We start from the raw sequence: 25665 nt of genomic DNA, 5'->3' as shown, positions 1-25665 counted from the left end.
ATGTTCTTATGTTCTTAAATAGCCCAATCTCTGCTTCGCGGATGTCCTTCTCCCAGCAATGTGGAGGATCTGTCAAGAGAAATCTTGACAGATCGGAAAAGCCAGTTTTCGGCGCATGCACATTGCGCCACTAAAACTGGATTTTGCAAGGCCTAGCTGGATCCGTGCGCAATTCGTATGGACCTGGCGAGGCTGGAATTTTCAGCCCATTCATTTGTAAGCCTGATTTTAGGGGAGTTAACTTTAACTCTCCAAGGCAAGGAAATCATTGCTTCAGAGATATAAGCAGCTAGCTCTCAAGTTCCCTTTCTGATCCCTGTGTTTTTACGTGCTGCTTTCTACAACTTTATCTGTAAACTTGGCAGATCATATATAACTTCAATATCAAATATACACTGGAATAACTGGAGTTATTGAGCCTAAATCTCATTGTGCACAAAATGATAGTGCCATCTTGACATAAGTGATCAAAAGTTATTAGAAGTTCATCCATGTATGGGTGACTATAAACAACATTAGCGGCCATAACATAATCATAATGATAAGCACTTTTGGGGAAAGTTTTCTCCAAATCTACTCCCCATCTAAGTTCTCTGACCTGTGGCTGATATTTGCCTCTCATCTTTGTATTTCGAGATATATTGTACTCTAAGTTGCCCAATAATTGAGGCAGGTCTTTAGCAGTCACATAGGAACCTGTAAAAATTAGGAATGTATATTTAGCAAGCAAGCAAAGAGCATCATCAAAAATAATGCAATATGATAGGATCTATCAGGAATGTTACTCAAAGTTTGTGCACAGTAAGATCTCCTTATATAAGGTAGTATATATTTTATACTGCAATGCACCCTATGTATTGAAATTGTACATATACTATAGCACCATTTTACACATACACACATCTGGAGGGAGCCTCAATCACTGCAAGACTTATTGGGAAATTGCAGACGTGCTCCTTACAACTTCATGCTCTTTAATTTTCAGAAACAAAAATTATGATTTCCCAGTGTGTACTAATGCCGGTGTGCAGAAATGTATATTTGTAAAATTTTGTTCTAATTTACTTAAACATGGACATCATTAAGTACTGGCTGTATGTAAGGGGTACTCAATTAGTTTAAGAGTTCATGGGTTGGGGGGTAATTTTTATTAGTATGGATAAGAGTATTGTTTAAAGGATTGAAAACAGAGAGTAGGAATAAATGGGTCATTTTCAGGTTGGCAGGCTGTAACTAGTGACGTACTGCAAGGATCAGTGCTGGAGCCTCAGCTATTTACAATCGATATTAATGACCTAGCTGAAGGAACCAAGTGTAATCTATCCAGGTTGGCTGACAATACAAAGCTAGATGGGAAAGTAAGCTGTGAGGAGGACGTAAAGAGACTGCAAAGGGATAGAGATTAAGTGAGTGGGCAAAAAGGTGGCAGATGGAGTATAATGTGAGGAAATGTGAGGTTATTCACTTTGCTGGGAAGTACAGAAAAACAGAATATTTTTAATATGGTGAGAAACTATTAAATATTGGTGTACAGAGAGATTTAAGAATCCTCATACAGGAAACACAGAGAGTTAGCATGGAGGTACAGCCAGCAATTAGGAAGGAAAACAGTATGTTGGTCTTTATTGCAAGGGCTTGGAATACAAGAGTAAGGAAGTCTTGCTGCAATTCTACAGGGCTTTGGTGAGACCATACCTGGAATACTGTGCACAGTTTTGGTTTCCTTATCAGTTTTGGAGGCGAAATTGCCATGCACCCTGATTGGGGGCAGTGACCAGCTGGGGCCGGGAATTTCTGCACCTGGCGCAGAAGTTCCGCCCCCGCCACTGAATTGGGCTTACCGCCCCCTCAAAGAAAGTGGAGCACAATCTGGCATGCTCCACTTCCTTTAGGGATGGTTCCAGGATGCTATAGTGGGGGTGAGTGAAGCGCTACATGGATGCTCCACATAGTGCCGACGTGCTTCAATGCCCCTACCATTTGCTTAAAGGGGAGGGTCGCTGCGCACTCTGCAAGCCCTCTGATGACCTCCACTAGGCCACCAGGGCAGGGTGGGACTGGGCCTGCAGCCTGACACCCAAAAATGGAGTGCGGGGCTGCACGATGGCGGCCCGGCCCATGCTAGGGCCACCATCCTGGAGCTGATCCGAAAGTCGACAATCCAGAAAAGATGGCGGCACGGGCATGGCGCCCTCCCCTTTAAGTAGTGCCCCGAGAGCGGATGTCGGCCAGCTTCACGACCCACGAAGCTGGCGTTGATATCCATTCGAGCCAACTTCATGGCTCGCGGGGCAATTTCCCCCATGTGGTGGTAAGGGGTCGGCATGGAGCAGTGAGGGGTCACCGCACACGGCAACGACATCATCATCGGTTTCCCCGGGCGCTAACCGCCATGCCAGCAGCTCCGCAAACTCCTGGGCAATTTTCTGGAGCCGGTTCCCCACCCCAAGAGGCGCTATGCACCTCTAAAAAGGGGGCAATTTCACCCCCTTGGTCTCCATACCGAAGGAACGATATACTTGCCTTAGAGGAAGTGCAACAAATGTTCACTGGATTGATTCCTGGGATGAGAGGGTTGTCCAATGAGGAGAGATTGAGTAGACTGGGCCTATACTCACTGGAGTTTAGAAGAATGAGAGGTGATCTCATTGAAACGTATAAGATTTCGAGAGGGCTTGACAGGGAAAATGCTGAGAGGCTGTTTTCCCTGGCTGGAGAGTCTAGACATAGGGGAAATATTAACTTAAAAAAAACAGGTGGCTTGGGAGCGTAAAGTAGCTAAAGTATTAAAAATGTGAATCCCGACCTGAACCCACCTCCAATGCTTTTAACAGAGGTGGGATAGGGGCGGGCATCCAAGCCGTTCCCAGGAGGTGGGCTGTCTTTTTAAATATTATAATGAGGTCTTTTTTAACCTCCATTTTGAGTTTAACAGTAACAGGCCAGGTTTTACACGCCTCGTAAAACCCAGCAGCTACAACGAGGACTGCTGCATTCAGGAGGGATCCAGGGTCCCTGCCTAACCCAACCCCCATAATAGGACAATCCCCGCAAGACCTCCAATCCCCCCTGCCCAGGCCCCCAATCCACCCAGGCCTCCAATCTCCCTTGCCCAGGCTCTCAATTCCCCCCCCCCAGGCCTCTGGTCTCCCCTGCCCAGGTCCCCAATCCCCCCCAGGCATCTTTAGTAATGACTACACGAGGCAGGGTATGGTACTTAAATGCTGCATACCTGCAGTCCTTTATTAGCAGCTCCTGAGTGCTGACAACAAGCTGTGTGTTCCTTTTTATACTGGGTTACCTGCCGTGTGCAGGCAACCCCTGGGTCTCCAGCAACAGCACCCTCTAGTGTACCGGTAAGGTGTGTACAGTACAAGGGTACATTCTATGTTGCATGATAGTGTTACAAACATTACACAGTGAACAGGCATGCCTACACAACACAGCCCCCGTAATAGGACAATCCCCGCGAGGCCTCCGATCCCCCCTGCCCAGGCCCCCTATCCACCCCAGGCCTCCGATCTCCCTTGTCCAGGCCCTCAATCCCCCCAAGGCCTCCGATCTCCCCTGCCAAGGTCCCCAATCCCCCCCAGGCCTTCGACCATCCCTGCCCAGACCCCCGATCTCCTCTAGGCTTCCAATCCCCTCTCCAAGGCCTCTGATGCCTCCACAAGGCCTCCCCCCGCCCCCCCACCCAGGACCCCTATGCCTCTAAAGACCTCCCCCTCTGCTATTATGACCTTCCCAGTGCTGCTCCTGGCCTCGATCCCTTCAGACCGACTCCCCGCTCCTCCCGGCACGCGATCTTCTGCAGACCCCCTCACCCCCCGCTTCTCGCGGCCTGTGATCTTCTGCAAACCCCTCTCCCTCCTCACTCCTCCCGGCCTGCGATCTTCTGCAGACCTGCCCCCTCCCTCCCCCTTCCCTGTGCTGCTCCTCCAACTCAGACATCCATCCGATCCCTCCATCCCGCCTCTGTGAGGCCTAGTGCCACAGGCCTACCCGCCCTGAGCCAGCCAGCCTCTCAATCTGACTGCCATTTTCACCTGCCATTGACCTCGTCCCAAATCCTGCAGACAGCATCATTTCCTTCATAATTTTGAACACCTCTATTAAATCTCCCCTTAACCTTCTCTGCTTTAAGGAGAACAATACCAGCTTCTCTAGTCTCTCCCTCCTCCTTGGCACCATTCTCATAAATCTCCTCTGCACCTTTCCAAGGCCTTGACATCCTTCCTAAAGTGTGGTGCACAAAACTGGCCACAATACTCCAGCTGGGCCTAGCCAGTGTTTTATAAAGGTTTAGCATAACTTCCTTGCTCTTGTATTTTATGATTCTATTTATAAAGCCAAGAATCTCATATGCTTTTATTAAAAACGTTATCAACTTGTTGTGCCACCTTCAAAGATTTGTGTATGTGAACATCCAGGTCTCCCTGTTCCTGCACTCCCGTTAAAATTGTACCATTTAGTTCCTTCCAAAATGCACTTCTCTGTATTAAATTTCATCTTCCATGTGTCTGCTCATTTCCCAGTCTGTCTGTCCTCCTGAAATCTGCTTCTATCCTCCTCACTCCTCATCTGCAAACTTCGAAGTGATGACCCCTATACCCACGTCCAGGTCATTAATAAAAGAGCAGTGGACCTAATACTGACCTCTGGGGGATACCATTGTATATTTCCTTCCAGTCTGAAAATCAATTGTTCACCATTACTCACTGTTTTCTGTCTGTTAACCAATTTCATATCCACACAGCCACTGCCCACTAGTTTTGGCCACTTTGTATGCCCTTGTTTTTAATTGGATACTGTCCTTTATTTCTTTTGTTAGCCACGGATGGCTATCTTTTCTCTTACACCCTTTCCTCCTCACTGGAATATATTTTTCTTGAGAGTTGTGAAATATCTCCTTAAATGTACACCACTGTTCATCAACCGTCTCACACTTTAATCTATTTTCCCAGTCCACTTTACCCAACTCTGCCCTCATACCTTCAGAGTCTCCTTTATTTAAGCTTAGTACGCTGGTTAGAGATCCAACTTTCTCACCCTCCATTTGAAATTCAATCATGCTATGATCACTCATTCCGAAGGGATCCTTTATTCAGAGATTGTTTATTAATCCTGTCTCATTACACAGGACCAGATCTAAAATAGCCTGCCCCCTGGTTGGTTCCGTTACATACTGCTCAAGGAACCCATCCCTTATGCACTCTATGAATTCCTCCTCAAGGCTACCCTGACCAATTTGATTTGTCCAATCAATAGGGAGGTTAAAATCATCCATGATTATTGCTGTTCCCTTTTTACAAGCCCCCATTATTTCCTGGTTTATGCTCCGACCAACAGAGTTGTTACTGTTAGGGGGATTATAGACTACGCCCTTTATTTTTCCTTATCTCCACCCAAACTGTTTCAACACCCTTATCATTTCAGCCAATATTGTTTCTTACTATTGCAGTGATTCCATCCTTTATCAATAGAGCTACCCCACCTCCTTTTCCTTTCTGTCTGTTCAACCGGATTGTCAAGTACCGCTGAAAATTTTATTCCCAGTCCTGGTCACCTTATAACCACGTCTCTGTAATAGCTATCAGATCATACCCATTTGTCTCAATTTGTGCCATCAACTCATCTATTTTGTTGCAAATGCTACGTACATTAAGACAAAGTGTCTTTAAGTTTGTTTTGTTACCTTTTTTTCCTTCTTGTTTCCTCTCTCCTTCAAACTCACTTTCTTTATTTTTGCTTTCTAATTCCAGCTTTACTCCTTTCCCTACTGAATCTATTTTCAGGTTCCCATCCCACTGCCAAGCTAGTTTAAACCCTCCTCAACGGCACTAGCAAACCCCCCCACAAGGATATTGGTCCCGGCTCTGTTGAGGTGCAACCCGTCCGGCTTGTACAGGTCCCACCTCCCCCAGAAGCGGTCCCAAAGCCTCAGGAAACTAAAGCCCTCCCGCCTGCACCATCTCTCCAGCTACATATTCATCTGCTCTATCCTCCTATTTCTGTACTCACTAGCTCGGGACACTGGGAGTAATCCGGAGATTACTACCTTTGAGGTCCTGCTTTTTAATCTCTCTCCTAGCTCCCTAAACTCTGCCTGCAGGACCTCATCCCTCTTTCTATCTATGTCATTGGTACCGATGTGGACCACGACCACTGGCTGTTCACCCTCTCCCCCCAGAATGCTCTGCAGCCGCTCAGTGACATCCTTGACCCTGGCACCAGGGAGGCAACATACCATCCTGGAGTCACGTCTGCAGCCACAGAAACACCTGTCTGCTCCCCTGACTATTGAATTCCCTACCACTATAGCTCTTCCATTCTTTTTCCTCCACTCCTGTGCAGCTGAGCCACCTATGATGCTGTGGACTTGGCACTGGCTGCACTCCCCAGAGCCACCATCGCCCCCACCAGTACTCAGAACAGAGTACTGGTTGGATGCCGGCGAGAAAACTACTTGCCGACGTCAAGGAATGAATAATTGCAGGTGGGCAGGTAGTTATTGTTGCAATTAACATCCTTAAGAGATGTTAATGAGGTCTTTATAAATGATTTTTAACTTGGCTCTAAATTTAACTTGTGCAGCTCGGGTTTCTTGGGCTTGGGAAACAGAGAGGAGTTTGAGCAGCAGTTCAGGTGGGTATTTAAACTAATCATTACCCCATTTGGATAAAATCTCAACTCCCCCTGGCAAATGTTTGGCAGAGAGTGCTTGTATGGTTACAGCTTTTTTCAACCTTTGAGGATTTTAAATTGACAAAATCAGGATGGGAGCACCTTGAATGTGTTTAACATTGCATCAGAAGAGGACAACCATCACCATCCACAGCAGCGACTACATGTTGTGATGGGATCAGCACGTACACAGGGGAGAGGTGGACAGAGGGAGGTGCACAGGAGGGAGTTGCATAGGAGGGAGGAGGACAAGAGAGGGCCCGAGGTTGCAGGAGGCAGTACCCACATCACAGCGTTTACAGACAAAGGCTCATATTCCTTGACCTCTTGGAAGAGCAGTGCTTCCGCTGGCTGAGGTTGTCATGTGATGTGTTGGCAGATATCTGCAACCTCCTACAGGAAGACCTGTTCCCTGCTGGACCTGATGGCCATGCATTATCAATGGCTGTGAAAGTGACCACCGTCCTCAACTTTTTCGCCTCTGGATCCTTCAAGGGCATTACTGAAGACATAACCAGGATCTCCCAGTCAGCTGCAAATAAATGCATAAGGCAGGTCACTGATGGATTGATTGCCAGGACCAACAATTATGTAAATTTCCTCTGTGATGACAATAGCCAGAATGAGTGGGCACTCAGATTTGCATCTCTGGCCAGATTCCCCAGGTACAGGGAGCCAACGACTTCACATATGTGGCAATCTGAGCACTGCTACAGCAACCAGGAGCTTCTTGCTCAGTGCTCACATCTCCCTATGGTAAAATGCTCTGAGACAGTCCTTTGTTTGAGGAACATTATATGAATGTAAGACATTATTTTAAAAGATGGCCTTTACTCACTAAGTATGTCAGCAACAATTGACACCAGTCCTGTTCCTGATCCTATTTCAATTACATTTTTATCATTGAGACTATTCTCTTTTTGGCTGTGTTCCAGGTAATAACACAGCACCAAGGCCTGTGTGATGCAGCAATAGAAATAGAAGTTAGTTTCTGTTATGCAGTTTAACATATTTTATTCTATGGCCAGCAGTGGTATTTTTATTTCTATTTCTATTTCACTTTCACTGTTAACAAAGACTCAAAAATTACAAAAACTACAAAAAGATAAGTCTGAAAGAGCGTGAGTATGGCAGCGGCGATAAAAGGAGTGCGGAGTGCAGGCCTGAGACCGGGCTTACAAGTGTGCAGGCAAATAGGGAGTAGGTGACCACCAGACAGAAGAGGAGGACCAGGCAGGTAGTGCAGGAGTCCCCAGAGTACATCTTGCTCTCCAACCAATATTCTGTTCTAAGTACAGGTCAGAGTAATGGTTCCTCTGGGGAGTGCAGCCAGAGCCAAGTCCACGGCACCACAGGTGGCTCAGCTGCACAGGGGGAGGAGGAAGAAGAGTGGAAGAGCAATACTGGTAGGGGATTCAATAGTCAGGGGAGCAGACAGATGTTTCTGCGACCACAGATGTGACTCCAGGATGGTATGTTGCCTCCCTGGTGCCAGGGTCAAGGATAACACCAAGCAGCAGCAGGGCATTCTGAGGAGAGAGTGTGAACAGCCAGAGGTCGTGGTCCATATCGGTACCAATGACATAGGTAGAAAGAGGGATGAGGTCCTGCAGGCAGAGTTTAGGGAGCTAGGAGAGAGATTAAAAAGCAGGACCTCAAAGGTAGCAATCTCCAGATTACTCCCGATGTCACATGCTGGTGAGTACAGAAATAGGAGGATAGAGCAGATGAATGTGTGGCTGGAGAATTGGTGCAGGTGAGAGGGCTTTAGATTCTTGAGGCATTGGGACCATTACTGGGGGAGATGGGGCCTGTCCAAGCCGGATGAATTGTACATCAACAGAGCTGGGACCAATATCCTCCACAGGTGAAGGCTTGCGGGAGAAGAAAAATCATCTGTAACCTATTTGAAAGTAGCCTCGGGGGATGGGCATTATACACTACAAGCAGTTTGGAATTCAAACAGGAAGTTTAACAGAACTGTGTAAAGTTTGAATTCAAACAGGAAGATGCATCAAATAGGAACAGGCATGTTGAAGGATATTTGAGTTGGCCAATCAGTGAAATGGTCAAGTTATCTCTGGCCAAACAAAATTGGACATCTGGCTGTTACAAGGGATCAGTTTGTTTGAGGTGCTATAAAACCCAAAAGACAAAGGAGATCTTTCTCTTGGGCCAGGCCATCAACAGGAGTGTGGTCCAGCCAGACACACTGAAAGGCTTTTTAATCCATTGGTCTGATTAGCCATAGGATAACTGTAAACAGTTGGATATGTATATTGTGAGAGGCATTGTGCATGACCAGTTAACATAGGAGCATTTTAATTGTATGTAACTGGGGGAATGTGATAACTGTAAAAGTTGGATATATACATTGTGAGATGCATTGTGCATGACCAATTAACGTAGGAGCATATACATTACGAAGTTTAAGGTTATTTTTAATTTTACGTAACTGGGGCAATTGGGGTATAGATGTTGCGAAGTGTGAATCTAAAATCGATAAGCTAGAGGATTTTTAGTTTCGGTTTTTGATTTTAAATCTGTATGCAGTAGTATTGAGTTCGGAACTTATAGTCATTTTTAATCTTTTTAAAAAAGTATTGTAAAATCTCAGTGTTCTTATGTCTTGATGTTCGAAACCCATAGGAAAAAGTCCTACAGCATGGCAACCATGAAGGGACATTAAGCTAAGAACACTTACTAGGGGAGATTAAAAAGAAAGGAATGTCTATGGATGAATTGTTCGTGAAATATATTCACAGTAGAATCAGCTCAACTGACCCATGGGTACAGGACATAAGGGAGGGGGAAGACCCCACCCAGAAAGCAAGAGAGTGGACGGAGGGTCCACTCAATAAATCACTGTGGCACAAGGCAGTGTGGCTGATGGCTTACTGCAGAGAGTCACATAATAATAGGTTAAAATTGAAAGAACTAGAGAAGGCGATTGAAGAGTTAAAAAGCAAAGCTAGTGATAGAGAAGCAATGGTTAATCGCCTGCTCATGGAACGGCAGAGCAGCCGATAAACTGTGACAGGGAAGCACAACAGAATACTTGCAGTGCCAGGTTACAGAATGCTCGAGGGGGTGCGATGACTATAAGGGAGTGTATAATACAAATTTTAGGCAGGCCCAGGAGGCTGAGGAGACAGTCAGAGAAGTAAAAGCAGCTTTTAAGGTGCTGCAAAAAAAAAGAGAGCATGAGACTGACCACACAAGATGTGTGCAGAAGAGTCAGAAACTAGGAAAAGAACTGGCATAAAAAGAGGTATTATTTGCCTAATGAACCCTGGTATGGAACAAGAGGTGGAGGAAAGGGAGGAGTCTGATGACGGGTCCCAGTACAGGAATGTAAGGCCTCCACCTGAGATGCCTGCACACCTGGCGCCGATGAACCCCATGCCGGAACAAAGGTTTGTGCCGCCTGAACAGGACAGCCAAACAGGGGCATTGCAAAGTGATTATGTGGTCGCCTATAATGCGACCCAGCTAAAAAAAATGGTTCAAGAAGTACCGAAGCTGGGGGTAGGGGAAATCCTGAGCAGAGGTATCAGGAGATTAAGGTGGCGCAGAGAAAGGTTGTGAAACAGAATGGGCAGAAGGACCATACGGAATCCAAAAAGAACTTCAAAGAGTTTGAATATAAGATAGGGATTCAGAGGAGAACTGCGTTTGCTGTATCTTTATGATCCGGAAATGTGTTATGCTGATTGTTTAAAAGACGGGGAAAAAAGAAGCAGATATTTGGGGAATGGATGAATTTTCGTTAGTTTGAAAGTCTGTCTTTAAAAGAAAGTTTGTTCTGTTTGTTTTAGCTCCACCCATTTTTTTCCTGGGCAAGAGTGATGTATGGAATGTAGAGAGGCCCCTGTGTGCTGGAAGAGATAAGGTTTGAAGTTAGTTGCCATGGTGACTGCTTTAAAAAAAAAGCAGAAATGAGTTTTAAAAAGAGATGTTCAGTAGGAATCCAAAGCATGAATTGAAGGCATATAGCAGAGAAAAGTGCTAAAAACTGTAGGGGGCATAGATTTAAAGTAAATGGGGGAGGTTTAGAGAAGATATGAGGGGAAATTTCTTCACCCAGAGGGTGGGGGGGGTGTCTGAAACTCACTGTCTGAAAGGGTAGGAGAGTCAGAAAACCTCACCACATTTAAAAAATACTTGGATGTGCACTTAAAATGCCGTAACCGACAGGCATCAGAAATTGAAACTTGGTTTAAGGAAAAATGGATAAATAGTTATGACGGAATCAAAAGGAGAAAAGGGAAACTCATATCTCTTTTCTACTGTTCGAGTGTTTTTCTTTGATGTTTCAGTGTAAATGTTAAAGTTGTAGAAAAACATATGCACTGTTCCTTTGTGGGCTGTGGTTCCTCCTTTTTTTTCAAGTGGCATTGGTTAGTTTAAGATTTAGTTCTCGACATGAGGCAATCAACATCAATAATTGGTATTGTTTTAAAAAAAAAGAATTCGGACCAATGTGTGACTGAGGAGAAAAGGATGAAATGCTATTGTGTATGCAGTTGTTTTACTGAATGTTTATTTTAAAAGCACAGAGACTTTGTGAAAGTAAAAGTTTTTTTAAACTGGAAAGGCTGCAAGTTGTGTGACTGAAGTTGACATTGATTGATGGTGTCTGTTTTTGTCAGCTTGTAAAAAAAAGGAAGTTAACTCTTTTCACAAGCAGCTGTGAACTTTTAATTCAGTAGATGACACCTTTTGAATATTAGAAATTTCCTTAATTTGAAGAGAATATTTTCTCCTGGGGTAGAAGGAATTTTATGATCATGTTACAAATTAACCCCTCGGGCTCTTAAGCAGAGTCACAATGGATTCTCTATATTATTTGTTTTAAGTAGGTGACCATCGGGAAGAACGGGTGGAATTGGCGATGCTGTTTAAAGGGGTTGGTGGATTGTGCCTGAGGGATATCGGGAGGGCACACCATCATAATTAACTACACCTGGCCCCGAGTAAAACACAGGAATGGGAGATAGGGGACCAAGTTATGGTCCGGAACTACGCGTGGGTGAGTGTTTTCGAGCCCCTCTACAAGGGACTGTTCAGTATATTGTCTCAAGTGCTCAAATAAGACTAGTTGGCTGTCCATCCCAGAATTAAGATTTGCCTCAGGCCATGGGACTCAAGCTGTGCACTTGTGGAAGGCTGGGGGAATTGATTGTACCATATTGCTAGATTGGGCGAGTTATTGTTGGAGAAATTTCTGGCCAAAGAATCATACTGGGACATATATATGTGTAGCAAGAAATTGGACGAGAGACACGACCGAGTTCCTAATCATCCTCAGCTGGTAATTCAATTAGTTCGGAAAGGGTGGGAAGAATTGCCGGGAGAGAAAGATGGGTGCCCTATTCCATTTCCAGGTCCTAGCAATGGATTGGTGTTGGCTCCCGGTGAGGTAGTTATGTTAAACAATGTCGTGTTAGATGAAAGAGAATTAATCATCAATATATCCAGCCTCAATTTGCCAACTTGGTGTAGTAGGCCTACTCGAAATTGGCTACGGGATCGCTTGGAACAGTTGTTTAAGGATTTTTGGAGGGAAAACAGTGAACAAAGAGAAGAAGCAGAGAAAAGGGGAGAAGAGATTATTCAGTCATCAAGGAAGAGGAAGAAGCGTAGCTTGTGGAATAACATTTTAACCATGTGGAATTCGGCTATAGGGTGGATTCAAATGGGAGATATAATGAATTTGGATAGTCAATTGAGCCAATTGAGGACCAAGGTACAACGGGCATTAAGCAACCAGGGGAACATAGGGTCACAACAGCTAGATGCAAAGGTGATACTTACGGTACATATGATCGAGATAGTCCAACAATTGGAAATGCATGCTCGAGCTATAAATTCTATCGTTAGAGGAGTTCGAAATGCGTCACATGAGGCGGCTATGAATTATGCTTATGTAATGTTGATTTCTTGAATACTTCAAGACAAACAGGCCAATCTGGATAGGATAGCTAGGGATAGGGTTTTAATGTGGGCATCAGACGAACACTTACAGGTGGCCCAACGCATAACATATCAGTTAAGAAATCTCGCAGTTGTACATGTAGCCCCTCACGAATGTAATGATTCCAGTGATGATGGTCTCATGGGGATAGTTATCCGGATGCTGGTAATGATTCAAGAAATCAACATTACAAAAGCATCATTCATAGCCGCCTCATGTGATGCATTTCGAACTCCTCTAAGGATAGAATTTATAACTCGAGCATGCATTTCCAATTGTTGGACTATCTCGATCATATGTACCGTAAGTATCACCTTTGCATCTAGCTGTTGTGACCCTATGTTCCCCTGGTTGCTTAATGCCCGTTGTACCTTGATCCTCAATTGGCTCAATTGACGTACCCAGCTGGTGGAATGGGATACTAAATTTGGGGATCAATAGAATTGAAGTTCTCCATGGCTGAGATCATGTTCACGGTTGTTGATGTGGGTACAGGTATCATGTAACATTTTGCTGATGATGGAATAGATATTGCGAGTTCAAGTCTGCAGGCAGCAGAGGATCTTTCTAAGGCGATGGAAGTGTGGTTACTTAATGATAAGGAGCCATAATGTGTGTTTGTAAGGAGACATAATGGGCCCAAGTTTCCACAAGAAAAAAAACGGGCACCCCTCCGAGCTGGGCGCCCGTTTTTCGCGCCTAAAACGGCGCCTAAAAAAATCCTCGGTATTCTCCACCTACTTACAGGTCCTGTGGCTCTCGGCGCAGCCAGCACGAGCTGTGGGGGGGGGGCGGAGCCAGGTCCCGGCGCTGAAAACAGTGTCGGGACCTCTGCACATGCGCGCTACAGTCGGCACGCAAGTGCAGTAGCTCCAGGCGCCGAACTGTGTGGGAGGGGCCCGAAGCACGCAGCCCCTAGCCCTGGCTGAATGGCCTCACTGGGGCTGCGTGAATGAGGCTCCTCCCACGGCCAGCTCCTGCTCCACCCCCCCCCCGACCAGACCCGACACCCGCCCCCCCCCCCCGACCAGACCCGACTCGACACCTGCTCCCCCCACCCCCCCCCGACACCCAAGACCCGTTCCCCCCCCCCCCGACCCGACACCCGCTCTCCCCCCCCCCCCCCGCCCCGACACCCGAGACCCGCTCCCCCCCCCCGACCCGACACCCGCTCTCCCCCCCCGCCCCGACCCAACACCCGAGACCCGCTCCCCCCCCCCGACCCGACACCCGCTCTCCCCCCCGCCCCGACCCAACACCCGAGACCCGCTCCCCCCCGCCCCGACCGAGACCCGCTCCCCGCCCCGACCCGAGGCCCGCTCCCTCCCCCCCCGACCCGCTCCCCGCCCCGACCCGAGGCCCGCACCCCCCCCGACCCGACACACGCTCCCCCCCGACCCGACCCGACACCCGCTCCCCCCCCGCTCCTGTTCCCCGAACCCCCCCCTCTCTTCCCTCCCTCTCCCTCTCTCCCTCTCCCCTTCTCTCTCTCCCTCTCCCTCCCCTCTCTCCCTCCCTCTCTTGCTCAGCGGCACGAATAGCTGCAGAATTCTCCCTGGCTGAAGCACTTTCACACAGGTAGGAAGATGGTTTATTTAATCTTTTCTTGGCTTATAAATGTTTATTCAGGTTGGATTTATTTGTATAATATTTGTATAAGTATAAATAAGGATTTATTGTCGAATTTAATGAGTTTCCTTCCCCCCCCTCCCCCCCACCTCGTTCTGGACGCCTAATTTGTAACCTGCGCCTGATTTTTTAATGTGTAGAACAGGTTTTTTCAGTTCTACAAAAATCTTCACTGGCGCCATTCTACTTTAGTTTGGAGTACATTTTCACTCTGGAAACTTTCAAATCAGGCGTCAGTGGCCGGACACGCCCCCTTTTGAAGAAAAAATTCTGTTCTAAACTCGAACTGTTCTACCTGACTAGAACTGCAGAAAAAAAAATTTGGAGAATTGCGATTTCTAAAATAGTCCGTTCTCCACCAGTTGCTCCTAAAAATCAGGCGCGAATCATGTGGAAACTTGGGCCCAATATGTATTTGTATGCACCCTTCGCCTATGTGGTGTTTTAAGAGTTAACTGGATTATTGACATCTTCTCGTAGTGCTATATCTATATGTTTGGTGTGTGAAGAGCTGGCTGCATTATGTGTATCTTTTCGGAGTACTATGGAAATGTTTACTAATGCAGATACATGAGAATAATTTAAGGGAAGACTGGAGTAGAAAAATCATCTGTAACTTGTTTGAAAGTAGCCTTGGGGGATGGGCATTATACACTACAAGCAGTTTGGAATTCAAATAGGATGGAAGTGTGGTCCAGCCAGACACACAAAGGTTTTTTTAATCCATTGGTCTGATCAGCCATAGGATAACTGTAAACAGTTGGATACGTACATTGCGAGAGGCATTGTGCATGACCAGTTAATGTAAGAGCATTTTAATTGTACGTAACTGAGGGAATAGGATAACTATAAACAGTTGGATATATACATTGCGAGAGACATTGTGCATGACAAGTTACTGTAGGAACATATACATTGCGAAGTTTAAGGTTATTTTTAATTGTACATAACTGGGGGAATTGGGGCATAGATGTTGCGAAGTGTGAATCTAAAATCGGTAAGCTAGAGGATTTGTAGTTTTGGTTTTTGATTTTAAATCTTTATGCGGTAGTGTTGAACGTGCAACTTATAATCATTTTAAATCCTTTTAATAAAGTCCATTGTCTTACACAGGGGGTGGGGGTTCATTTGCTAGTGCTGCTGGGGAGAGTTTAAACTAGCTTGGCAGGGGGAAGGGAACCTGAGAATAAATTCAGATGGGAGAGAAGCAAAGCTGAAATTGGAAAGCAAAAAAGTAGAAAATGAATTACGAGTTTACTATAGATCTCCAAACAGTCAGATGGAGATGGAAGAGCAAATATGTGGGCAAATTTCTGCGAAGTGCAAAAACTATAGGGCAGTAATAGTAGGGGATTTCAACTATCCTAATATTAACTGGGATAAAATTAGTGTGAATGGTATAGAGGGTGCGGAATTCCTAAAATGCATTCAGGAGAACTTTTTTAGCCAGGCTGTAACAAGCCCAACAAGGGAGGGAGCGTTTCTGGACTTAGTTTTACAGAATGAAGGTGGGCAGGTGAAAGGGGTATCAGTGGGACAGCATTTTAGTGCTAGTGATCATAATTCAGTTAGATTTAGGGTAGGTATGGAAAAAGACACAGACAGACTAGGAATAAAAGTTCTCAATTGAGGAAAAGCCAATTTTGCGAAGCTGAGATGGGATTTAGCCAAAGTGGACTGGAAACTGTTGTGTATCTGTAAAGCATGCACTCCATGTTCCGCCACCAGGGAGCGCATCCCCTGAAGTCCCAAGGGATCCCAGCATCCCTTCGGAGCACTGTATATAAGCCAGCCCCTAAGGCCTGTTCCTCACTCTGTAGTGTCTTAATAAGGAGGTCACTATTACTTTAACCTCCCTCTGCGCAGTCTCACCTGTGTTAGGAACACAATAACTGGCAACGAGTATACGAATCCAACACAAAGATGCAGCAAACTGCGGACATTCTGAAGAAGTTCTCGGAGGGTGAGGACTGGGAAGCCTATGTCGAACGGCTAGACCAGTACTTTGTAGCCAACGAGCTGGACGGAGAAGGAAGCGCTGCAAAAAGGAGAGCGGTCCTCCTCACAGTCTGCGGGGCACCGACCTACAGCCTCATGAAGAATCTTCTGGCTCCAGTGAAACCCACAGATAAGTTGTATGAGCAGCTGTGTACACTGGTTCAGGAGCATCTTAACCCGAGGGTGAGCGTGCTGATGGCAAGGTATCAGTTCTACACATGCCAGCGATCTAAAGGTCAGGAAATAGCGAGCTACGTCGCCGAGCTAAGGCGACTTGCAGGACAATGTGAGTTTGATGGCTACCTGGAGCAGATGTTCAGAGACTTTTTTGTACTGGGCATTGGCCACGCGACCATCCTACAAAAACTTTTGACTGTAGAGACACCGACCCTCAGTAAGGCCATTGTGATAGCACAGGCGTTTATGTCCACCAGTGATAACACCAAAGAAATCTCTCAGCACACAAGTGCTAGCAATGTTCATAAATTAACTGGAACTGTGTTTGCGAGCAGAAATGTACAGGGCAGAACCCATGAGTCTGCAACTGGCAGCAGGCCTTAGGTGACCCAGATGACACAGAGTCCCCAACAAAAGATGAATGCAAGGCAATTCACACCTTGTTGGCATTGTGAAGGCTTCCATTCAGCCTATTCATGCCGCTTCAAAGGGTATGTTTGCAAGAGCTGTGGAACAATGGGGCACCTCCAACGAGCTTGCAGATGAGCTGCAATCTCTGCAAAACCTACCAACCACCACGTGATAGAGGAAGATCGGTCCATGGTGGATCAAAGCAATTTCGAACCTCAGAGAGAGGAGGCAGATGCTGAAGTACACGGGGTGCATACATTTTCGACGAAATGTCCACCTATAATGCTAAATTTAAAATTGAATGGCTTACCCGTAGCCATGGAACTGGATACTGGTGCTAGCCAATCCATCATGAGTAAAAAGATGTTTGAGAGACTGTGCTGGAACAAGGCACTCAGACCAGCCCTGAGCCCCATTCACACGAAACTGAGAACCTACACCAAAGAGCTCATCACTGTCCTGGGCAGCGCCATGGTCAAAATCCCTGCGAGGGCACGGTGCACGAACTGCCACTCTGGATTGTCCCGGGCGATGGCCCCACACTGCTTGGAAGGAGGTGGCTGGGCAAAACCCGCTGGAACTGGGATGACATCCGAGCGCTACCACATGTCGATGAGGCCTCATGTATCCAGGTTCTCAACAAATGTCCTTCCCTTTTTGAGCCAGGCATTGGAAACTTTTCCGGGGTGAAGGTGCAGATCCACTTGGTCCCAGAGGCACGACCCATTCACCACAAGGCGCGAGCGGTACCTCACATGATGAGGGAGAAAGTAGAAATCGAGCTGGACAAGCTGCAACGCGAGGGCATCATCTCCCCAGTGGAATTCAGCGAGTGGGCCAGCCCGATTGTTCCAGTGCTCAAAAGTGATAGCACAGTCAGGATTTGCGGTGATTATAAAGTAACTATTAATCGTTTCTCGCTACAGGAGCAATACCCGCTACCTAAGGTAGACAACCTATTTGCGATGCTGGCAGGAGGCAAGACGTTCACCAAGCTCGACCTGACTTCGGCCTACATGACGCAGGAGCTGGAGGAGTCTTCGAAGGGCCTCACCTGCATCAACACGCACAAGGGACTGTCATCTACAACAGATGCCCGTTTGAAATTCGGTCGGCTGCAGCGATCTTCCAGAGAAACATGGAAAGCCTACTCAAGTCGGTACCACGCACGGTGGTTTTTCAGGACAACATATTGGTCACGGGTCGGGACACCGTCGAGCACCTACAAAACCTGGAGGAGGTCCACCAGCGATTGGGCTGCGGCTGAAGAGGTCGAAATGCGTCTTCATGGCAACAGAAGTGGAGTTTTTGGGGAGAAAGATCGCGGCGGACGGCATTCGGCCCACAGACGCCAAAACAGAGGCTATCAGGAACGCACCCACGCCAAAGAACGTCATGGAGCTGCAGTAATTCCTGGGACTCCTCAACTATTTTGGTAACTTCCTACCGGGGTTAAGCACCCTCTAGAGCCCCTACATGTGTTATTGCGTAAAGGTGAGAACTGGGTATGGGGAAAAAAACCAAGTAATTGCTTTTGAGAAAGCCAGAAACATTTTATGCTCCAACAAGCTGCTTGTATTATATAACCCGTGTAAAAGACTTGTGCTAGCATGTGATGCATCGTCGTACGGAGTCAGGTATGTATTACAACAAGCTAACGTTGCGGGGAAGTTGCAACCTGTCGTCTATGCTTCCAGGAGCTTGTCTAAGGCTGAGAGGGCCTACAGCATGATTGAGAAAGAGGCATTAGCATGTGTGTTCAGGGTAAAGAAAATGCATCAGTACCTGTTTGGCCTCAAATTTGAGCTGGAAACCGATCACAAGCCCCTCATATCCCTGTTCGCTGAAAACAAGGGGATAAATACTAATGCCTCAGCCCGCATACAAAGCTTGGCACTTGCGCTATCAGCATATTACTGTACCATCCATCACAGGCCAGGCACCGAGAACTGTGCGGATGCTCTCAGTCGGCTACCATTGCCCACCACGGGGGTGGAAATGGCGCAGCCTGCAAACTTGTTGATGGTGGCACAGCCCGCAGACGTGTTGATGGTCATGGAAGCGTTTGAAAATGATAAATCACCTGTCACGGCCCGCCAGATTAGGACTTGGACCAACCCAGATCCTTTGCTGTCCCTAGTAAAAAACTGTGTACTGCATGGGAGCTAGGCCAGCATCCCTGTTGAAATGCAAGAGCCAGTCAAGCCGTTCCAGTGGCGAAAGGATGAGCTGTCCATTCAGGCAGACTGCCTGTTGTGGGGTAACCGCGTAATGCTAACCAAAAAGGGCCTGGAGATGTTCATCTCGGATCTCCACAGCACACACCCGGGTATAGTAATGATGAAAGCGATAGCCAGATCCCACGTGTGGTGGCCCAGTATCGACTCTGACTTGGAGTCCTGTGTACGGCAATGCAGCGTGTGTGCTCAGTTGAGCAATGCGCCCAGAGAGGCACCACTAAGTTTATGGTCCTGGCCCTCCAGACCATGGTCGAGGATCCATGTCGACTATGCGGGCCTGTTTCTCGGTAAAATGTTCCTGGTGGTGGTGGATGCTTTTTCAAAATGGATTGAACGTGAAATAAGGTCGGGAAGCACCGCCACCGCCACCATTGAAAGCCTGAGGGCCATGTTTGCCACCCACGGTCTGCCTGACATACTGGTCAATGACAAAGGGCCATGTTTCACCAGTGCCGAATTTAAAGAATTCATGACCTGCAATGGGATCAAACATGTCACCTCGGCCCCATTTAAACCAGCCTTCAATGGGCAGGCAGAGCGGGCAGTACAAACAATCAAACACAGCCTTGAACGAGTCACAGAAGGCTCACTCCAAACCCGCCTGTCCCAAGTACTGCTCAGCTACTGCACGAGACCCCACTCACTCACAGGGGTGCCCCAGCTGAGCTACTCATGAAAAGGACACTTAAAACCCGACTCTCTCTGGTTCACCCCAACCTGCATGATCAGGTAGAGAGCAGGCGGCAGCAATAAAATGTAAACGATGGTTGCGCCACTGTGTCAGGGGAAATTGATCTGAATGACCCTGTGTATGTGCTAAACTATGGACATGGTCCCAAGTAGATCGCGGGCACGGTGATAGCTAAAGAAGGGAATAGGGTGTTTGTAGTCAAACTAGACAATGGACAAATTTGCAGAAAGCACCTGGACCAAACGAGGCTGTGGTTCACAGACTGCCCTGAACAACCCACAGCAGACACCACCTTTTTCGAGCCCACAACTCACACCCAAAGGATCAACACCACCACCCCGGACCAGGAAATCGAACCCATCATGCCCAACAGCCCAGCAAGGCCAGGCTCACCCAGCAGCCCTGCAGGGCCAACAACACGCCAGTCCAGCGAGGGCACAGCCAACACACCAGAACAGACATTTGTACCGAGGTGGTCCACCAGGGAAAGAAAGGCTCCCGACCGCCTCACCTTGTAAATAGTTTTCACTTTAACTTTGAGGGGGAGTGATGTTGTGTATCTGTAAAGCATGCACTCCCATGTTCCGCCACCAGGAAGCGCATCCCCTGAAGTCCCAAGGGATCCCAGCATCCTTTGGGAGCACTGTATATAAGCCGGCCCCGAAGGCCTGTTCCTCACTCTGGAGTGTCTTAATAAAGACTGAGGTCACTGATACTTTAAACTCTCTGTGTGCAGTCTCATCTGTGTTAGGAACACAATAGAAACAACTACTGGAAGGTAAATCAGTGTCAGAGCAGTGGGACACATTCAAGGAGGAGACCTTGAAGGTTCAGAGCAAGTACGTTCCCTTAAAGAAAAAGGATGGGACTAAGAAATCTAGAGCACCCTGGATGTCAGGGGACCTACAGGGTAGGATAAAGAAAAAAAGGGAGGCATATGACAGATACCGAGGGCTCAATACTGCAGAAACTCTAGAGGAGTATAGAAAGTGCAGGGTGTATGTATTTAAAAAGGAAATTAGGAAAGCAAATTAGAGAACATGAAACATTTGAAATCGAAGCATTGTTTAACTGGGAGCCAATGTTGGTTCGAAAGCACAGGGGTGATGGGTAATCTTGACTTTGTGCGGGTTAGTATATGGGCTGCTGAGTTTTCGATGACTTCAAGTTTTCGTAGTGTGGAATGTGGAAGGCCGGCCAGGAGTGAGTTGGAGTAGTCAAGTCTAGAGGTAACAAAGACATGAATGAGGATTTCAGCAGCAGAAGAGCTGAGGCAGGGGCGGAGGTGGGCAATGTTATGGAGGTGGAACAAGGCAGTTTTAATTATGCCGCGGATATGTGGCTGGAAACTAATTTCAGGGTCAAGTATGACACCTAGTTGCAAACAGTCTTATTCACCCTCAGATTGATGCTAGGGAGAAGGATGGAGTCAGTGGTTAGGAAACGCAGTTTGTGGCGGGGACCAAAGACAATGGCTTCCTAATATTTAATTGGACAAAATTTCTGCTCATTCAGTACTGGATGTCGGACAAGCAATCTGATAATTTAGATACCAAGCAGGGGTCGAGAGAAGTGGTGGAGAGGTAGAGCTGGGTGTCGTCTATGTACATGTGGAAACTGACTCCGTGTTTTTGGATGATATCACCAAGAGGCAGCATATAGATGAGAAATAAGAGGGGCCAAGGACAGATTCTTGGGGGACACCAGAGGTAACGACGTGGGAGTGGGAAGAGAAGCCATTGCTGGAGATTTTCTGGAACCAGGCAAATGCAGTCCCATCTAGCTGGACATTGGTGGAGAGGTGTTGGAGGAGAATGGAGTGGTCAGCTGCAGACAGGTCCAGAAGGACGAGGAGGGATAGTTTACCTTTGTCACAGTCGCAAAGGATATCAATAATTTAGACTTTAATATAGGGGGTATGATTAAGAAGTTTGCAGATGATGCTAAAATCGGCTGTGTGGACGAAGAAGAAAGCTATAGACTGCAGGAAGATATAAATGAACTGTTCAGATGGGTAGAACAGTGGCAAATGGTAATGCATTTGGGGAGGGCTAACAAGGCAAAAGAATACACATTAAATAGTAGGACACTGAGAAGTGTAGTGGAACAGAGGAATGGAATGCATGTCCACAGATCCCTGAAGGTAGCAGGCCAGGTAGATAAGGTGATTAAGAAGGCATACGGAATATTTGCCTTTATTAGCCAAGGCATCGAATACAAGAGCAGGAACATTGCTTGAACTGCATAGAACATTAGTTAGGTCACAGCTAGAGTACTGTGTGTAGTTCTGGTCACCACATTACAGGAAAGATGTGATTGCACTAGCGAGGGTATAGAGGAGATTTATGAGGATGTTGCCTGGACTGGAGGATTGTGGCTATGAGGAAAGATTGGATAGGCTGAGTTTGTTTTCTTTTTATCAGAGGAGGCTGAGGGGAGACCTTATTGAGGTGTATAAAATTATGAGGAGCCTTGATAGATTGGATAGGAAGGCCCTATTTCCCTTAGCAGAACCAGGGGGCATAGATTTAAAGTAATTGGTAGGCGGTTTAGAATAGATTTGAAGGGACATTTCTTCACCCAGAGGGTACTGGGGATCTGGAACTCACTGCCTGAAAGGGTGATAGAGGCAGAAACCCTCACCACATTTAAAAATTGCTTGGATCTGCGCTTGAAGTGCCGTTATCTACAGGGCTACGGACCAAGACCTGGAAAGTGGGATTAGGCTGGATAGCTCTTTGTCAGCTGGCGTGGACTCGATGGGCCAAAATGACCTCCTTCCATGCTATAAATTTTTATGATTCTCTGAAATGATTTTGGCTGACATTCATGGACATTCTTTTGCTCGCTGTTTTATCAGATGTTTAAATCCATTTAAAATAGTGGACAGAAGAATGCCATACAAATACACTAAGCATTTGTCCACCAATATCAGAAAAAGTAATTTCTAAGCCGTATTGTTTTACAACAGACAACAATGCTTACTGAAGGCCATACATATGCACCATCGCAATCTGTGGCCTCTGTAATCTTGCTTTCATACCCTGCAAATTGAAATCCCTCCCAGGATGTGCTTTTGAAAACATTTGGCACCCATCATCTTTTCATGATTTCTGATGATATCTGTTCATCTTCAGTCATTTCTGAAGAAAATGAAAAATGTTAAATATTGCAAAGAAAAAATATTCATGAGAATTCTATGGATTGTAATTGCTGCTACTTATTTATCTATCTGTCACACAAAGAGACTTCTGGGAGTGTAAACACTAGTGAAAAAAAGTTAGTGTAATAAAAATTATCACTTTTCTAGTGTCGGAATTTGATTTTGTTTTAATTTTGCACTTCTATTTATATCATGTATTAAAAGTCTTGAATTTAAATTTCTATTGTCAGACTTGCTTCCTGTTGTCACACTTCTGACTTCACTGTTACCATCACATATTAAACAAATCTACACTTCATAAAGTAAATGAGTGGTACTCAGAACTGGAGAGACAGCTAACATGTCAATAAAAATAAGGAAAATAATTGGAAAATTGCCAATGAGTAATTACAACTAACTTATGAAAACAACCAGCACTGAATGATCAGTCAGGAGAACCTAACAATAATAAAGTTCAAAAGCAAAAGAAGAATCACATAAAACATTTTTTGAAATCATTTTCATGTCATTTTTTCCCATATTGGTTACATTTCACATGTCCAAAATAAGGTTTTAAACAAAATAAAAACAAGAAAAATTACATATTTCATAGTCTCTTTTTATACCTTCATTTTCTTTACTTGAAAGCCTTAAGTTCTACTTACACGGGGGCCGATGGAACAATGCATGTGTTCCGGTGGGTGGGAGACGGGAAGGTCCTGGGAACCCCACCGCCCCTGCTTTAATGATGGCCAAATATTGGAACGTCCAACTGCATGGGCTGATGAGCATCAGAGGGCTGCCTGCAGTGGTGCTTGCACCTCTGATCCCATGCAAATTATACATCCTCCGATGGACCCCACAAGAACCAGCAGAGTCAACACTTGTGTAAGCTTGGTGTAAATGTCAGGATCATGTCCCATGGATTTTTGTGATCTCCTCCGCAATCTGCAACCAAGCTGTTTCGGTCTCCTGGGGAGGTCTCTTCCACCCATTGGAAGGGAAAAGACTTTCTCTGCATACTCTGACTCCCTCCATAAGCATATAGGTGCAGCCCTCTGCCGCTGTGCGGTCATTTCCAAACTGTTTGCAGCACTCCAATGCTGTAGTCCACTGACTGCACCATTTACATTAACGTGGCCATGGCCCCTTTAAATATCCTGGCTGAAAACATGTCATGGATGACACCAGCTGACCTGCACTATTTAATTGGGCCGGGTAACAGGCAGGGCAGCTTTAATAGGCCCTATGGACGTAAAGTCATTTTGTGCAGCAGGATGGAGCCAGCAACGGGGTTGCAACCTGCCATGGCAACCGCCCGCATCGGACCTGCCCAAGTAAGGTAAACTCCAGCCAAAGACAGAGAAAGAGAGAAACAAAAGCAATGACAACTGTTGTGGTAACTATTGGAGAAAAAGAGCATATCTTTGATCATGTAATTGTAAATTCAGTTTTTTTTTCGTCTGCTTATCATCACAGAAAGACTATTTTTGAATTCAATTCTTAAAAAAGAAATTGAATTTGCATAGTTTCAAACAATAACATTTGTAATGAAATTAAATACCAAGCATCATGTTTGAGCATTTGAGTAGATTAACTGCTTCATTTATAACTCCGGACATTCCTTGCTAACATTGTTAATCTAGAGCTTGTCATCAGTACAGATAAATACCAGAGCCATCCACATATAATTTTTCACTTTAAGATTTACTCTTATTGATATATTAATTTGTCATACCTTTTTCAAGGCTGGTCTTTTCTGTATTGTTCATTGTCACAAGTTATAAATCTCTGCATAGATAAAAAAAACATTTTGGGGATTTGAATGTTTACACACAACATCATATAGTAAAAAAGTACATAATAATACAACATTTTTGGAATGTGTAACCTTGTAACTTTTCCATCTGATATCAGAAATTACACAAGAATAAATCTGTATAACACTGTCTTTCCAATAAGACATTAGACCAGATTTTGATGAAAGAATAACAGCATTTGAACGGCGCACGTTATTAGTGCGCAAATCAGCCAGCAACTTGTGATGAGGAAGAGATACCCGGGGATTGAGAATCGGCACAAGTTGCTGGCCGATTTCTGCCTTTCCACCATTAGCTTTGCGAAAATGGTATCTCACGCTTAACCTCCCAGTGAGTTTCATAAAATTGCTGCATTTACACATTAATTGCCCATTAAGCTTACCAAAGAAAGTTAAGTCTAGTAATCATCTGCATAATAATTGTTAATGACTGCCAATCAACCTCCCTTGCCCTGAAAGTAAATAATTATCAGTGTGGAGTCTCATTCTTTCAGGTTGTGAATTGTTTTAGGAGATTTTAAAATTGTCAAATTTTAATTTTTCTATTTTTTTCTTATTTTTCCTTTCTGTCTCTCTTTTCTTTCTCTCCTAACCCAATCTTTCTCTCTTTATTTCTCTTTCTGTACCAGATTTGACATTGAATTCATGCACACTAATTCACCCTCCTTCCTCTGTTAATTTCTCAATCCTTTAATCTCATTGGTTGAGGAGATACACTGTTTGTCCCATTCTTCACCCAGATGCCCCGTTGCCCTCGCTGCACTGTTATCAGCTCACACTTCCAGCAACCGATAGGGTAAAAAATATGTTAAAACCTAAACATGTACGAACAAATCTAACCAACGGGGCATGCCACGAGGTGTCCCGCTCCTGCAAAATCTGGCTCAATAACTGAGG

The 25665-nt window shown here is 45.7% G+C and overlaps 1 protein-coding gene across 1 annotated transcript; it reads right to left on the bottom strand.

Moving 5' to 3' along the window:
• Positions 1-296: 296 nt before the first annotated feature.
• mettl21e (methyltransferase like 21e) lies at positions 297-24721 on the bottom strand. The gene is given in 5 exon segments (XM_070891282.1): positions 297-403; positions 406-696; positions 7523-7640; positions 22793-22950; positions 24688-24721. Coding segments are annotated over 5 exon segments (708 nt in total).
• Positions 24722-25665: the final 944 nt, after the last annotated feature.

This window comes from Pristiophorus japonicus, chromosome 10, assembly GCF_044704955.1.
Source record: "Pristiophorus japonicus isolate sPriJap1 chromosome 10, sPriJap1.hap1, whole genome shotgun sequence".
Lineage (NCBI taxonomy): Eukaryota > Metazoa > Chordata > Chondrichthyes > Pristiophoridae > Pristiophorus > Pristiophorus japonicus.
This window is presented reverse-complemented; position numbering and strand designations above follow the sequence as displayed.